This window comes from Sinohyriopsis cumingii, chromosome 15, assembly GCF_028554795.1.
Source record: "Sinohyriopsis cumingii isolate HCF-2022 chromosome 15, ASM2855479v2, whole genome shotgun sequence".
NCBI classification, from domain to species: Eukaryota; Metazoa; Mollusca; class Bivalvia; order Unionida; family Unionidae; genus Sinohyriopsis; species Sinohyriopsis cumingii.
In genome coordinates, this window is record NC_142975.1 from 13,714,653 (window position 1) to 13,733,057 (window position 18,405).

The 18,405-nt window shown below is 34.4% G+C and overlaps 1 protein-coding gene across 7 annotated transcripts in view; it reads right to left on the minus strand.

Moving 5' to 3' along the window:
• LOC149781286 (uncharacterized) overlaps positions 1-18,405 on the minus strand; it is a 283,358-nt gene that overhangs the window by 136,575 nt on the left and 128,378 nt on the right. The window contains exon 1 of one of the 7 annotated variants that reach the window (XM_089935372.1): positions 5,673-5,958. The exons of the other annotated variants lie outside the window; for them this stretch is intronic. Within the exon in view, the coding sequence (XP_089791498.1) occupies positions 5,673-5,721 (49 nt within the window). The 5' untranslated portion in view covers positions 5,722-5,958. Of the gene's footprint in view, positions 1-5,672; positions 5,959-18,405 lie in introns of those variants that run through there. 7 annotated transcript variants of the gene reach the window in all.

Sequence of the window (18,405 nt, forward strand, 5' to 3'; positions counted from 1 at the left end):
TCAGGCTGATTTTTTTGGCATAAGGGATCATTCATTTTTGTTACCAGTGTGCTTAGATCATATGCACTTTCCGTTAAGTACAATATCTTAAGAAATGTCAGCCACATTACATCAAAGTAGCATAGAGATATGCCATCATTCTCTCCACTGTGAATTTTTCAATTGCAAACAAATTCATCTTACATACATCATTCTCTCAAAGTACATAATGACTGGTGAGCCATGAAGCTCCATTTTAAATTCAAAATCTCCCAATTACCTGTCTACTGGCCCCGTTATTTTTATTTTGCCCATGAGAACAAAAACAGTATCTCTTGTATCTACTTCTTTAATCAGAGAGAACAAAACTCTTCTCCAATTAGAACTGATCAAAACCAATTATAGCCAGAGTCCTTCAATTACAAACTTCACACTTCCGTTTCAAAAGATAATTATCTCAGAATAGTAAACAAAAGTGTCCATTACAATCCCTTTTCAAATCAAGTATACAGTGTCTGTCAAGGATATTGAGGTTCTTATCACACGCCTTGTCATCGATTCATGTTACATATAGGTAAAGACCTTCCTGCCTTTAACACAAATCTTCAGTCTGCCTACATGGAGTGGTATTATTTTCTACTTCCATTCTCATGCTTTATATGTACAAAACTTACAGTAACTGCAACACATGTGCCAACTGTTTGACTATAAACATCATGTCATAGGGTGGGGACACATGATTTTTGAGTGACAAATTATCCTTAGGTCAAGCTCATTGAGGAAGGGAAGCAGTAGAAAAATAGAAAACTAGAAGATAAAATGCATCATATGTACAATGGAGTTGGATTACATGGGTGGTTGGACCCATACAATCAAAATTGTGGAGGGAAAGAATTCAAGAGTTTATCCAATAAATTCCCCTCAAACTCATTCAAAAATTATCTTTACTCAACAAGCAATTACAGCTTTCAAAACTCCATAACTTTCTTCAATGTGGAGAGTAACAGGACACAAATGCATGGAAAAATGAGCCATAATTTGTGTACATAATGCAAGACGTCTCAAAATTGTGGAGGGAAAGCATTCAAGAGTTTATCCAATAAGTTAAATCCTTCACATGGTTTCCTTTTTAAATTCCAAATATGAATATTCAAATTTTATATACATTAAGTTTAAAATAAGCTTTATATATGCCTCATGAATATCAGCTTGGAACGTCTTATCCAAACATAACATTTCATATAGCATATTTACCATTACGTATTCAAACTACCCCCCCTCCAGGTACCAAGTACCCCCTCCCAACAATGCAGTACATCTGCTGATAATTCTGAATTAACATATGTGTACTTGTACTATGTGGTATATACATACATGTCAAATGACACTGAATCAAGTGTGTGGCATGAATTTTGAATGTAGCTTTATACAAATTTTCAGAGTCAAATCACTATGATGTCCGCAGTACTACAGTTTACAGTGATGCCTAGCACTGGGGTCACCATGCCGCAGACACCAGTCACATTATCCTGACAGCAGCCTAACCAATGTTAATAACTAATCTCTTAATGCTGACAGCCGTTAGTGTCATTTTTTAAAGTCTTTGGTATGGCTCGGCTGGGGTCTAAACGCACGACCTCCTACATCCGAGGTGGACACACTAACCACTCAATTCAAATTAGTGAATACTGGATCCAGAATATCAAATAAATGAATTTACCCATAATATAAAATTAACTGCAATGATTTACTGTTTAATCAACAGTTCCCTCAATTGCAAGTATCAGGTAGTGTGGGGGCAGTGGTAGCTCAGTTGGGATTGGAATCTAAGGATCTTAGGTTTGATAACCAGCCCAGATGGACTGCATTGGTGTGTCCTTGAGAAAGCAATTAGCTCTAATCTGCTTGGCATAATATACCCAATAATTTTAAAAGTGCAGTATTAAAAAAAAAAAAAAATAAAATAGCCCAATAAATATTTGCATTGATAAGGAGATGAACTTGACACAATGTCTGTGAGGTTTTTTTTAATGCTGTTGATGAACTTTTAATCCTTTGTATACTTTAGCAACAAAAATCATTATGTATCAACATCAATGATACAGACACAAATTTTATGTAACCGAGTATACTTTTCATACATTTTGTACTTAATTTTGATTAACTTGAGTATACATATTGATACCCAGTAAATCATGATAAGCTTTATATAAAAATGTGTTTTATATACTCGGATGTAATTGTACATACTTCTGATATACTACTGACATACTTTTTGTATACTTAGCAAATATATCACCACCCTGCAACATTAATGACAAAGCCAACGATTACCACTATCAGTTTTACGAAGGTCACTTTTATTATGAAGTACAATGAAAATGTTAGTCTACATTTAAACAGATACACTGTTTCATAAAAAAACATGTCTACATTAAATATTTTTGGAAAATAAAGCAGCCCTAAACTCCAATTTTACCATATTTAGGCACAAATTAAAAATGATTTTTTAAATTCCAATTAGCCCACCCCTATCCTTCAGTTCTGGAATTAATTATTCAATGAAATTCATGCAAATTCCATGCTTTAGTCACATGAATAAGCGTTAATCTAATCATTGATCAATAGGATCTGACCTTTTTCTAAAGAAAACTTTTCAAAGTTTTGGATGGAAATTATTTGATGTGATCATGAATAGTGATTTTCAGATTTTAATTCAATTTGAAAAAACCTTGCACATTTATCTATTGAAAAATATGGGACTTAGCCTATTATTCTTGCATCCACAAGTGTAATGAATTTCTGGGTTGTACAAATTTATTCACAAAATATGAATCAGAAACAAGTAGTTACAAATTTAGCAATAAAACAAACTTTCTCAAACGTGGAAGAAACATTTCAGGAATTATGAAAGTAAATACTGGTTAATAATGGGAAAAATACTAAATGTTCAATAGGAGTTACATGCAGATCAAGAATTGACAATATTCACAACAGATAATCAGACATAGCAGTATTTTCTGGGCAAATCCTAGCAAGCCGATTACATACAGAGACTTATCTGTTCTTGTGACTCTCACCCTTAACAATAACAAAAATTCCAAACAGACTACCTGTTTGGTGACAGATTATGTATTCAACCTTTTCAGCCATTTAACACATTAACCCCTAGTGACAACTTTACGGGACAGGAGGTAGTAGCCTACTGCCGAGCGCTGTGGCGTCAAGGTCACGCATGATACACTAAAGTGGGTGGTATTATAGAACGGTAGACAGATGTAGCTCTACAATGATACCAAATAATATGGAATATTTAGTTGCACTACAAAATACAGATAGAAAAACCTCATTTTTTGGACCTGACTTTTTAACCCAAAATTCGCCCATGGTCAGAATCAGATTTTGTGTCCAGATTTTAGACTTTTTGGTCTCTGATCTAAGGCAAACTGGCATGAACTGCAAACAGACAGATGAGCCTTTGCAAAAAGTAGGATAAGATGGGCATTTGGAATAAAGAGTGGTCTCCATATAGAAATAATGGCTCCATTTAGCAAAAGAAAAAAGAGAAAAAAAAGAAGTCCAACTTTTACCCGTCTGCTCATGCACGAGTCAAATAGCCAACCAAAATCGATGTTTCTAATACCACTAGGCAGCATGTTATTGAAAGATACCTGGGATTTGGTGCTTTCAAGTCTATTCAGAAATAGCTTTCAAATTGTGTTTCCTACTCAATTTTCAGGCAAGAATGACAAAAAGCTCCAGGGGTTAATGTGTTAAGGTTGCTACACTGTGCAGGGCTCATCTTAATCACCATGCCCTTTGTTTTGCCCTGCATACATCATTTTAAAACATTTTATTACTAATTTCACATCTTCACTTAAATTTAGAAGGCATTACAAGCCTATCTTCCAAACATAAGAAATATTGCATTTTCCTCGTACAAGGAAAATCTTTTCTATCACAAGCACAAGTAGAAGAGATGACTAACAACCGAATCCTTCACATCAATCACTCAAAAATGAAAGTATATCTGTACACAACTGAAAAATAGCTTATTTAAACAATAGATTTTGTATTCATCCAAGATCCTGGTACTATTTTCATAAATACATTATATAATAAAATGCTGGTGTTCCAAACATCACATAAGGATTTTTAGCTAATTGTGTTACCCTCTTTAAATAAGATTATTATTATTATTATTATTATTATTATTATTATTATATGATGAACTAAAATTGTTACAAGTACTGTTTATCAAAGACATCTGAAATTTACCTTTTAATAAAAATGATCATTTTGCACAGACAACTGATTAACAATCTGCCCAAATCAAACCTATGCAGCTTTTACTGTCACTGATGGACAGCTTGCACATTTAATGACTGATATTTGCTTTGTCAAAAGAGAACTTTGCCAATACAGTACATGCATACACGTGTACTAAGGACTCAACTGTTAGTATTTTTACTGTGTCTGAAAATGAAAGTATGCAGATGTTTATGCGAATTTCAGCATCCCAGAATACACAGAAGCAAATGGTAGGGTAGTATCCACATAGGCATCCTTTGAATTTAATATTTTCTTTGTAGCCAGAAATATTAGATTGAGAAATTTACTAGTCTTGCTCATTTTTCTGCAAAAAGATTTTCAGACAATAGACTAGTGAAGGTTAAAAAAAATAGCTACTAGTCCAACAAGAAATTTGCAAGCCTCAAGCAAGTGGACCACTGCCAATTTCAAGCCCTGATGAATGACCCAAACAGGTTTATAGTACTGTAGTATTCATACTAGGTCATATGGACTACAACACATACAGTAGATGTCATCTTTTAACCACATTAAATAGTGGGCAAGGTATATTTTTCAATGCTAGAAAAAGTGTTACATGAATGCCTAAATGCAAGGCATGAGATGAAAATTGCAGCAAAGAATATGTACACGTACTTTGCCATATATCTGTCGACATACTTCAGTTCATATCTGTAGAATGCCACATTATGCAGTAAAATAAAAATGATACCAACTTTATGTATGACCATGCATTAAAATGACAAAATAAGCATGTGAGACAAATTGAATACATGTGAAATAAACTGAAATTAATGCGTGTGTGTGTGTGAGAGAGAGAGAGAGAGAGACAGTAAGTGAAAAAAGGGTTGGTAAGATAATCAAAGGATAATGAAAAGTAACAGGCAGGTCCAATTACATTAATATTTTAAATATTGCAAACTTTCTATAAAAAATTTTTTGACATTTTCATTTTTTTCGGTGGAATGTGTTGTTTGATCGTTTTAATGAAATGCATTTATCCATGTCAAGAAGAAAAAGAACCATTTTAGCGAAGTTTCGTTTCAGTTAAAATCTTTCCGGCATTTTACAAAACAGCATGTCACGACATTGCTACGACGCAGGCTCATCGCATACCGATATGAAAATGCAAGAGCATTTCCTAGCTCACCCATTTGATGACACACATTCACTCACGCTGATAAAATACTGTAATTATTAGATGTAAATATAACCGTGTGACGTACTGTGTTATATGACCACTGTACAGACAGGTTGACCTACATTTACCCCCGACAAATTACAGCTCAAGCAAGCGTTCCATTTATAATCATCTGTTCTCTTAATGTGCATTCCTATGAGACACAAATGACAAGCTAACGTTAGAAATGTCTGATACATACTTTTGCCCCGACTGCTTTGACCTTGATGCTGAAGATCAGGGGTAGACATAGCTATCACTATCAGGAAACATAGTCACTCTAAAACTTCGCTGGTAACAACTCAACTGTGGAGTGTAATTTTAAACACAGCAGGTCAGGCTGGGTCCAGAATATCACTGTACACAAATCATAGACATAAGTCGTGAATTTTCCTTGACAATTGTTCTCAAGCTTTGCTTTTCAATCCTAACCTTTTAATTGCACTTTCTCACAATGGCAGCCATTTCTCTCGGCTGACTGTGTCCTTGAAAAGTAAAGCTAGCATAGCATTTTAAGTATTAGTTTCTGCCATATCTGAAACCAAATTTATGACAGATACGTACATAAAGTTGTGAAAATAGAAATAAAAAGTTGTTTTCTGTATAAACACCACACCCCACCCCAAAAAACTGACTGAAAATGCTCTGCTGCTAAGAAGCGGCTGTTAAATTGTCTATAAATTATCCATTGGGAAATAGTAATACATAAAGGGAAATAACTGCAATGTTTACATTCATCCAGTTGTGAATCAAAGAACTGGATAAAAGGCATGACACATGGCTTATTACCTGGGGCCGCTTATGGGTCTCTTTTGACTGGAATGATGGGAATGGGGTACAACACTGGATTTTATCACAATACAAATTGAGAGTTAAGTACAGCACAAAAGAACTGATTGACAGTGACTAAGAATATATTTCAATGATAACAAGGATGGCATGACACTTGTTTTTTTTAAGTTTCAGATAGCAATAATGATGTAAACTATTAATGATTCCTGAAGTTAAATTAAATTCCACCTTTCAATATGTAAAAATTGTACCATATTTTATTGACACTTGATAATACTGTATTTGCATTTCATATATTCTCACAAGTCAAACCGCAAACAACAATCTGGACTGATTACTACTAATAAACTGCACAGATGTAAATGCATTATGCAACAAAAAATCTAGGTCTGTGCTGTTTGCAGTTGGACTCATCTTATAAGCAAGTATTACAGTAGGTGTTCACAAGCAGATGGTGTATTCACAAAGCAATTTTTAGCTACTTTTGACGGGGTTTTCAACAACACAGCTAGTGTTGAGGATATCTTCTTAACATTTAAGCAAATGCTACAAAGTCTTTAGCAGCATCAAAAAAAGATCAGACTGTGAAATATACAGGCAGACCATGCTTATTTATTGAAGTACAGAATGGAAATACATGTGATGCAATGTGCTAAATACTGTAAAATGAGGAGAAAATTTCCAGCACTTTTGAAGGGATAATTCTCTTGCTCACAATCAACAACTCTTTCCTGACCATATCAGTGAGCTCATCAGCAGTAAAAGCCATAACATTTATCCAGAATGGTCATCTTACAATTTGTTAATCGGTTGAAAGTGACAGTTTTTTAAGTAAATAGTGACCTCTCCAGTTGTCTATGTGTTTACAGCATCTGCCTCGGATGGATGCAGGAGGTCGTGGGTTCCAACAGTGGCCAAGTCATACCAAAGACTTACAAAAATGGTACTAACAGCTACCTCGCTTGGCGCTGAGCATTAAGAGGTTAGTGTTAGGACTGGTCAGCCTGGTGTCAGGATAATATGACTGGCAAATCATGCTACATGTTTGCGGCATGATGCCCCAGTGCTAGACATAACTGTAAACTGCCATACTACAGACACTGTAGCAATATGACTAAAATTGTTAATGCTACATAAAAAATCCAAATCACACACACACACACACACACACACACACAATGCTAATAGTAAATCTGAAGATGATTTAGATGTAAATTGACTAAACATCTAATATTTTGATGAATCACTAAAAGTTATTCCAATGTTAAGTTGGACACATAAAACAATATTATAAACTGGTTGTTTGAGTATCTCTACCATGCTTATCTTCATTATTTACTGAAATCTGCACACATGTGACAGCCTTTTAAACTGGATCTTCATGTATTTCCGTTGAGTTCATTTTCATTACTTGTTATTATGTTTGACATCCTTTCTTATGACTCTTAAAATCGTTAAAAACTTAATTGAAACAACAATGACAAGTATATTAACACAACTGTTAATTTTATTATTCTCTTGGTTGAAAATGTCAATACAATGTTGGAAATTTTAAAAGTGATTTACTCAAAGGGCCCAGAGTGGCCGAGTGGTCTAAAGTGTTCTCCGTTACGGATCACTGCCATCTCACCTCTGTCTGTGTAGGTTCGAATGTGGGTATGTGAGAAAGCTTGCCAATAGCTTCTCGAGGGTCAGTGGTTCTTTCCGGGGATTTCCTGGGGTTTTCCCCCACCATTAATACTGGCCGCCATGTATAGCCTATCGTGTGCTGAAAAATGGCGTTAAACCCTACAACAACAAAAACAAAAAAAAACAACATATATTCAAATAAAAATTTAGTATACATTTCTTTGCTTAGTAAATTCATTCAAGGCACATATCAAAACTAGAACTCATTTTTCTTTAAGTCTTCATTATGTTGATATATTTTGAGCTGAAGTTAATAATTCACACATTTACCATACCAGTCAATGCCCTGTTTTCATTATCAAAAACTTGGGTCTTTATCCAGTCTGGAATTAGCATCATAACCTTATTTATTTCTAATAAAATAGAAAAAAAATGTATTTAGATATTTACCATCATACAACTCCCAAAGCACTGTTTCTGGGTCAATCTGGTCAAGGAAATTAAGGGATTTATATTTTTATAAATTGTCTGAATTATTTTTTTGTTAAATTATTCTTTTTTTAATTTAATAATACTAACTTCTATTGGTTTGTTTTCATGGATCATGTCAAATTACGATACAGATAAAAATCCAGGTGGGAAAAGGTTGGAGACACTACACCTGGAACTATGGCACAAAATGTGGTCTTTGTGTTTTATAGCACAGTAATACAAGTAGGTTGTTAAGTGCCAAGTCTGGCTGTTTACCACTGAGTCACTTCATCTCCTATGATGTTCATGCACTTCAAACCTGAACATAAAAATCTCCCACAATTCAGAAGAAAAAAAAACAATTTGACTGTAGCCAATAGAAAATTAACATCTTTATCTCATAATCTTCAAGTGTATAACAGGCACAGAAACTGTCAAATCCTGGAAAACTGTAGCCTCAGGGAACCATGACCAGGAACCCCATCTTGTTCAAAACTGTCAGTGTCAAGAAAACTACAGATTTACTCACAAAATTTTCCCAACAAGATTGCAGATTTGCCACAAGATCACTAATTTAGCACACTGTTTCTCTTCATTAAAATATTTGTGGAATCTTTTTACCATTTTTCGCTTTACCCTCATGCGGTTCAGAGATCCCAAATTTATTTTACCTAGTTTTGATACCAAAGTTGCTTTTTCCCTCTTTCTGAACCCCCGTTTTGACACCTCACGGGTATACACTGACAACTATTTTAAATCTCCAACAAATCAAAATGAGACAATGAAAAACGATTTTTTTTACAAACAAAACTTTTTTTTAAACTGTATAAAAACCTAACTTAATTCAAATGTCATTCCAATTAAACTGATATAGCAACAAAGACACAATATTTAACTAATAATTAGCAAACAGTTTCATGAAATTCCTGGGGAGAAAACAATGCCTATAAATTGCTGATTATAATTTCCATGTACATACATACTGAAGCAATCATATGAACTGTACACACAAAATTTCCTGGGGGAACTTTATTCTGAGTATACCAACCAACACATCCAGCCATTTACTGTAATGGACTTGTACCTTGTAGACATTAGTTACCTGCTGTGAAATAGACATTATCTGATTATACCCCCATCACAAGCAATAAACAATTCTAAAGGCTGTAATTGACATCCAATACAATTGACATCCAATACTTGTAAAATGTACATTATCTGAGTATTGTCATCATAAGTTTCTAGAGAACACATAATGCCTATGGCTGTAACTGACATACAGTGCTTACAAAACTGCCACTGATCTATCATATAGACAAACCATATTGTCTAATAAGCTGTCAATCAAGTTTTTCACAATAAGTTAAATATTTACCCTACTATTATGCAGGAAATATTACAAATACATGAGTTCTTACAGCAAATGAACTATGATTTGAAAACTGTCTCTGCTTTTTTGTTTGTTATCATATATACACACTTTTAATTCAAGTCCAACTGCAAACTGCACAGACCCAGATCTGCCATTGCATAATATGCTGGAAGATATGGGTCTGTGCAGCCTGTAATCAGAAGAACAAACATTCATGACACAATGCTACAGTGCCCCACAAATTGGGATTTTTAAAGAGTGAAACACAGACAATCAGGCTTCAACCAGCTGAGAAAATAATTCTCAGATAATTGAAAATACATCCTGCCAGTTTTAAAGTTCAACAGACGTTGATCAAAAGTCAGTTTCTAATCTCACTTTCAGGAACAGAGAAACCTATAAAGATATTCTGCCATAAAACACTCCATACATGCCTTTGACATTGTCTTGAGAAAATGAAGCTCATGATACTGAAGTACTTAAACTGTAAAGAGCAGCTGAATGGACGGGGAGTGGAGGGGGATTACCTTCTCCATAAATAAAAGGGGACGGTTGTAAATATCATGCACATTTTTCATGCATTTTATGCATTTTCTGGCATGATTATTGTAGAATACAGCATAATTTACACCTCAAACTGAAACATACTGAGAATTAATGGGGACAAACATGCAACACTGAAATTCACGCAAACTTCATATATAATTTGCTATATGTATAAGGTTCATTTTCTGAAAATTTGTACCTTTTATTCTTACTCGTTCCGAAGAAATTTATGAAAAACCAATCATCTCTCCCGATCCGTCTTGAACAGAACAACATGCTTCCCTCCCCCTGTAAAAATAGCGGGTGTGACATCATTTGAGACACTGTGTACACACTGGTATTGTTGATAATGAATTATGGAGAACTCACCCTGGGAGAACTCATCCCAGGTGTTAGAAGTCGCCCCATGGTGGTCGGAGAAGTCCCCCACTGCGCCTGGATAAGACGCCCCAAGGACCAAATATACTAATTCTGAGATGTCGCAACATGGTTGTTAAGGCTTTATTTATTGTTGTTTTTCTTCAACTTAATAACTTATTAAATCTATAAAATTTGCAACTTTCCAACTTTTCCATTTGATCAACTCCGCTTCTGTACTTAAAACGAAAAAGAAGTGGTATCTATCCCTTTTGCTCTGCTCTTCAAATCAATATATCCATCATTTAGTTTATTTCTTCTTTTTTGTCAGTGTTCGTAATTTTATTATTTCTCAATAAAACAAACTATTTAAAGTCGAACGAGAAGCTTAAAAATTATTTCACTACTAAATTGCCGATGTACAATAAACATGATTACGTTATTTTATTATATATAACAATACCATGAGCATGCATACTAATGGGATTTTGTTACTTTAAATGCATATTTGAACTGCTCAACGTACTTGGGACATAATCAAAAGATCATCAATTTTTATATAAAAAAAACAAATTTTAATGTCACATTTAAATCCTGGACTAAACTGAACAACATTTGACATGGTCCGAATCAGCTTGGAAGTTTGGAGAATCAGCCAGATATATGCGCTGAATCAGTCAGTACCGAATCAGCCTGGTCTGAGTAATTACCACATTAATGAATAATGTTAGCATAATAGATTCATCAATCAAAAAGTTAACAGTAATATTTGTTTAAAAAATTGTATCGTGGTGTTGCGGTGGGTGTAGTTATAAGATGAAATTACACTCAACAATGAACTGTCTTGACCTATTTTATTCCATAGGCTGAGAGGGTATATATGGTAGTGCCCAAACTAGACGTCAAAGAAGGCTGGGGGTGGGGTGAGCAAGCACGCATGAGATCATTTTCAGAGCAAATTTAACATTCGGTAATTTAAATATTTTTTTTAACAGAATTTAGTATTATACTACAGCAAGTACAATATAATAGAAATGTGGCAAAATAGGTATAGAATTCCAAATAAGGGCTTTGGAAGTTGTTGACTTTAAGACGGTCAAAAGTTACTCTATGTCATACTTGTTGAATACACCTGGTCAATTAACAAAGTATTTTAAATCAGACTGGAAAGAAATTTTACAAGTTATGTGAATTGATATGCACTTGTCTAGTAAATGTTTGGTTATAGCAATTTACCAATCTGAGCATCTGGACACTGAGGCATATATACAATTCAAGTTATAAAGAGTACATTATCTAAAAAAATATTTTAGTGAAACAAAATTCGGGTTTTCCAGGTATATATGAACAGGTACTCCAATTAGTTATGCAGCCACTAAAACGTAAAATATTATATACAAAAGTTTCATGTCCTCACCTACATGTATGTGAATTTTATCTGAAGAATAGAAGCTTTTGCAGATTACTAAATCCCCTGGGGACTTCACAAAAACTGATTTAAGAAACTTAAAATGAATGGTAATTCTAAAGTCTATAAGTACAGAACAACATAGTTCACAGAAGCTTCATATCCAAAGGTAAACATGCTGAGGAAACCCCTGTAAATCTGAGAAACCAGACTATGACAAGACTGTCACATTTTTTTTGTCAGTTTTGATAAATCTCTAATCTCCTTTAAGTTACATACCATGGACACTCACTTCTATGACACATCCAACTGCAAATAACACAGACCAAGACCTGTGATTGCATGATGCATGTGTAGAAATCGGGTCTCTGTTGTAATTTTACTATAGACCTAGACTTGCTAGTCAATTATGTGTTAGCAGATATGCGTCTGTGCAGTCTGCAGCTAGACATTACATGTATGCGAGTACAGTAGAACCATTCTTGAAATACCATCTCTTTTGCCAAAACATGGTATCTCAAAACTGGTGGTCTCTCATAACGGGTCACAATTCTACATAATACCTTTGTGCATTGAAAATCTGGTCTCTCGTAACTGTGGTCTTTCAAGACAGATCTTGCATCACATATTAGTTTATCTGGTACATTTTCCAAGCAACTTGCTACAGCCTAGTTAAAGTATATATTCTACTGATATTTATCTGCATGAAAAAAATATAATAAATACAGAAAAAAACACAAGAAACATTTTGGTTAACTAAGCATATACAGTACACATAGCAACATATTCTGAGGAAAAATCAATTTTCTGAATTCTGGAGGAGACCTCATTTTCATATAGATAATCTGCTGTTAAAAAAACTGATAACTTACTATTAAATAATGAAAATGGGATCCGTGATCAAAACCAACTTATAAATGGTACTACTTTATATTAAGGTGCCTTAAAGTGAGTGAGTGGGTCATGTAGTAAGCACCCCTATATCCAAGAATAGTGTTCATGGTATAGTACAAGGGTTCTACAAAATGTCACAAACTCACTTGTGACAAGCACAACAAAACTGCTTTTTTCTCATGTTGGCCATATAAAACCAAACAAGCATCCCAAAGTTTCTGTTAAATAACACATATAATGCAGAATACGTTGTACAACAATCCTTTACAATAATGCACTATAGTGGAGGTGGGCAAAATACAGATGGTTTTATCCATTAATTTATATAAGGTGTGGCTTTATTTGACCCACACCCTGGAGGAAGTTGCTCATCACTGCATTAAATGAGAATGTAGTACCTTTTTAAGGTGCACACTGTCTCATGGATCCAATTAAAATATTCAATTGTTTTTTGTTGTTTTGGGTTTAACACCATTTTTCAGTGCTTGATAGGCTTTATAGATGGCCAGTATAAATGGTGGGAGAAGAACACAGTAAGGTAAGAACCACCAACCCATGGGAAGCTACTGGCAAGCTATCCCACATACCCAAACTGTCCACCCCTGAGACTCGTATACATGTGGGCAGAGACAAGATGGCAATAATCGGATATGCCAAGAATGGTGAGGGATCACAGCACGACTTTCATAAGTAGTATTATAGTGAGGGATCACAGTACAACTTCTACAAATAGTATTACAGTGAAGGATCACAGTCTGACTTCTATAAATAGTATTATAGTGAGGGATCACAGTATGACTTCTATAAATAGTATTACAGTGAGGGATCACAGCATGACTTCCATAAGTAGCATAATAGTGAGGGATCACAGTATAACTTCCATAAATAGTATTACAATGAGGGATCACAGTATGACTTCTATAAATAGTATTATAGTGAAGGATCACAGTATGACTTCTATAAATAGTATTATAGTGAGGGATCACATTTTGACTTCCATAAATATTATTACAGTGAGAGATTACAGAATGACTTACATAACTATCATTCCAGTAAGGGATCACAACATGACCTATATAGTATTACAATGAGGGATCACAGTATGACTTTTATAAATAGTATTATCGTGAGGGATCACAGTATGACTTCCATAAATAGCATTATAGCGAGGGATCACAGTATAACTTTTCATAAATAGCATAATGAAGGATCACAGTATGACTTCCATAAATAGTATTACAGTGAGAGATTACAGAATGACTTGCATAACTATCAGTACAGTAAGGGATCAACTCATGACCTCTACAGTATTACAATGAGGGATCACAGTATGATTTCCATAAATAGTATTATCGTTAGGGATCACAGCATGACTTCCATAAATGGCATTATAGTGAGGGATCACAGTATAACTTTCATAAATAGCATTATAGTGAGGGATCATGGTATAACTTCCATAAATAGCATTATAGTGAGGGATCACAGTATAACTTTCATAAATAGCATTATAGTGAGATTACAGAATGACTTAGATAACTATCATTACAGTAAGGGATCACATCATGACCTTGATAGTATTACAATGAAGGATCACAGAATGACTTCTGTAACTGATATTACATTGAGTAATTATAGTATGGCTTCCACAAATAGTATTACAGTGAGGAACTTCCATAAATAGCATTGTAGTGAGGGATCCCTGTATCTGACAGAAATTTTAACAGAGAATATAAAAACTGTTGACAATAAGAGGGCTTTTGGCATTGAAAAGCGAAACCATAAACTTTGTAAAACATTTTACAAGCTATATACTTGCCTTTAAGCTATTTTAGCCACTGTTAGCTTTATGATGTAGCAACTGTCAGTAAAACACCTCTAAAGGCACTTGTGGCCTTTTAAAACTTCTTTTCAACACATAATTACATACATTACAGAACTAAGGTCTCTATAAAAGGTGTTTGATGGTTTACTTTAAATTACTGGCTACCTTTCAAGTTTGTATCTAGGCATTACCTTATTTCAATGACTTCAAATATATATTTGAATTAAAATACATTCCAACTGTTGAAAGACCATACAGTGCTAATGTACTGCTAACTTAAGTCACTCGGTTGATTGGTTGGTTTTATTTTCAACACATTCTGCATGACAAAGTAAAAGTGCTGCATTCATCTCTAGCTTAACAGCTTTGAGAATGCACTTGCATAAATTGGCCCTGACGAAATCACATATGCATATTTCGTTTATGTATAATCCATAATTTATCATATATACTGAGTGACAATAAAGGCACAAAAGATTATTTTACAAACCCCGTTGTTTAGTAAGAAGATAGGTATGACGGCACATACTTAAACAGATTTAGTTCAATGGATTCTGTTGCATTTGATCCATAATCTACCTACAGCACTGGCATTAAAGTTTAACAGGCAATCTAGTTTTCTAGCTTTCTTTTGACTCGATGATGTCACCAGACAGGATCACCCAAATTGAACATTACATGGACCTTGTGAAGCAGGGAAAAAAATTGAGACTATGTGTGCAAGGTTTTGGAATCAATCAAGGACTTCCTAGGAGCTTATTTTGCCAACAAATTTCTTAGAAATGGTTCAATTTGCTGGCCACGCTTAAATTTGATGTTTGTTGTATATTTCAAGTGGGTCAGCTTAATGCTTGACTAACCCAGTCAGAATTGAATATTACCTCATTTGAATGATTAAGTTTATTTTTTATCCAACATACACTGCCCAAGGCATTTAATGTGCCTTAACCAACAACAAACCACAGTAGTCAATCTAGGTTGATATAATAGTGGAAATGAACCCAAATCAATTTAGTCAGGAGCCACTGAGCCAATGAATCTCTTTTCCTCTAATTATAAATGAGCGATGACCCAAGTCCTGAAATAGTGCAGGCTTTTGTTTTTGGAATAAGCCGTTATAATAGCATCAAAATATCTGTAAAAAGTGTCAAGCTTATTTTTAACAAAGTGAATAGTGAGCACTGATTTTAGTACAAGACCGGAACAAATCAGAAAGAAAAAAAAAACAAGAGTTTTTGGAACAACTTTAACTGACAAAGAAATGGCTGATGTGCTCCAAGTATTTGTTGGTGTATATATGTTGTTGTTGTGTTGTAACAGGTGTATATATGTTGTCATTGTGTTGTAACATGTTTTTTTTTCAAATAGTTCTCAGGGACATAAAAGAGGCTCCAACCCAAAATTAAAAAGATCCAAAATCCAATCGAAAAATTTTATTCAGTCTCCTAAACAAGTTATTCCCAATTGATCGAATTTTCTGCCATCATAATAGGTCCATGCCCAACTTCCCAGGAAAAATCCGTGTGTAATGAATGGGTTTAGCCAATTTCCTCAATGACTAAAGTTGTCTCTCAGTCCAATTTACCTAAAGTTTTCATGGAAATCAATTATGAAGATAAGCAGATAATACCGTTAATCGAACACAAACCATTTCCAATCGTTTTTTTCCCCAGCAAACTCTACTGTCTGATAAACAAATGTGTTAATCAGATAACATGAATTTGGATTCGCATTATTAGAAGATACACACTATACACACAGTAAACAGACATTATCAATAGACCCATTAGTAGTATGGTATGATGAAGCTGATTTAATTACATTTTATTGATGAAAATACTTGATACTTAACTTATTACTCCAGGCTGTATGCATACTCGTGTGTGTGTGTGTGTGTGTGTGTTCACACGAGTGTGAGATAGAGACAGCCTGAGAAATAATGATTTTTAAAAAAATGACATGTTTACAAGAATTCAATACTGCCACAAAATCTGTTCTACAGCACTTGATAAATATGTCTGCATAGGAATAAATTAAATATCTTGATTGTGTCGCAGTGTGTCCTGTGAAACAATAAACAGTGATCAAGACGATAGTCAACACATGTACACTGTCCAAAATATCGTGTGCTCACCTGCAGTTTTGACAGCATTGTTCTTTGTCGTCCTGAAATGCCCTCTTCAAGTCTTCACTGCTTGATTTGGTGGATCAATTTCCACATAATAATTCAACCTCAATATTAATCTCACATACCAGGAACAAACTGCTAATTTTCCCCGATCTGCTGCTGTACGACAGGTAATAACACCTTGAAAGCCCGATTCACATGGATTCAATACTGACTGTGATGTCCTTTTCAAGATGTGTTGCCCTCAGAATGTCAGTTTCAAATTAAAATTAAATCCATTCCAAAATCCAGTTAACCTGTTGTGAACAGCTACATATATATAATACATTCTTGGTTTCTAAACTGGAATTTCTCTTGGTAATACTTTATAGCCCTATTTACAAACACACAATCATATTTTGCAATATTTGCTCTTTTTTTTTTTATCTAAAAAGATTCAACATATAATAAATTAACCCTGGTGTCCTCACAAAATGGCAAGCTACAACATGTCCCTTTCAAGGTACCGGTTACTTCTGTGTTCTCAAACTGAAGTTTGTGAAAGCCAGTAAACCTAGTACTACCCTAAATGTACTGAATCATTGTAACACTGTTAATAATTTGTACTTGTTTAACAGTGTAGCGATCCCAGTTCAAGGTCCATACTGCACAGCAATAATACAAACCCAACAAATATGAAATCAGTTGCTTGTCTAACTGTTTAATGATCCTGAACAAAAACAGTGAATCAAGTATCACCAACCTTTAACACCCTACGTCTTTATCTTCTCACAATATGTGCACAAGGATAGGTTTTAATGCGAGGAAACCCATGCCTTTGCCTCTTGTTATACCAGTAAGTTTGGCTGCCACTTTAAATAACTTGTGGCTTTGCGATCTTTCTGTGTCACCTCACTCTTACAAATACCAGGTTTAGAAATAAGCCCCCAGCACTATGCCTTGGCGGTGTCTTATTCCATTAATTATATTTCAGCCATCAATGCACATTAGTCTAACCCCGAAGGCCACTTAGTGGTGCCAATCACCTTTACAAGTTATTTTATTACTTACTCCTCAGCTGTATACACAAGTATAGCGTTTACCTGATTAGTGTACCCCCAATGATGCATTTAGGAAGAATTTAATCCCAGTTATGTTTGATAAACACTCCACACATGGACAAAAAAAAAAAAAAAAAAAAAGGAATCATATAAACAAATGGATAATTAAATACAAAAAAGGAAAGAATTTAAAAGTTGCCAACTGAAGGTGAACTTAACTGCTTTTAAATGTAATCTATAGTAGTCTCATGCTCTTAAATCATGCTAGTCTGTTCAAAGTCAGAAATACAGCTTATAGACAAGAAATATAGTCTAACTACATGTACATGGCTGCCTCTGCCAATATGGTGAAACTAAAACTGGTTCAAGTTCTAAATCAAACAAGGGCCATAACTCACCAAAATTTTGCAAGACAATGTCTAAAATAAAAGATAAGCATCATGACAAATTTTATTTTCGTTCATGAATTCCTTCAA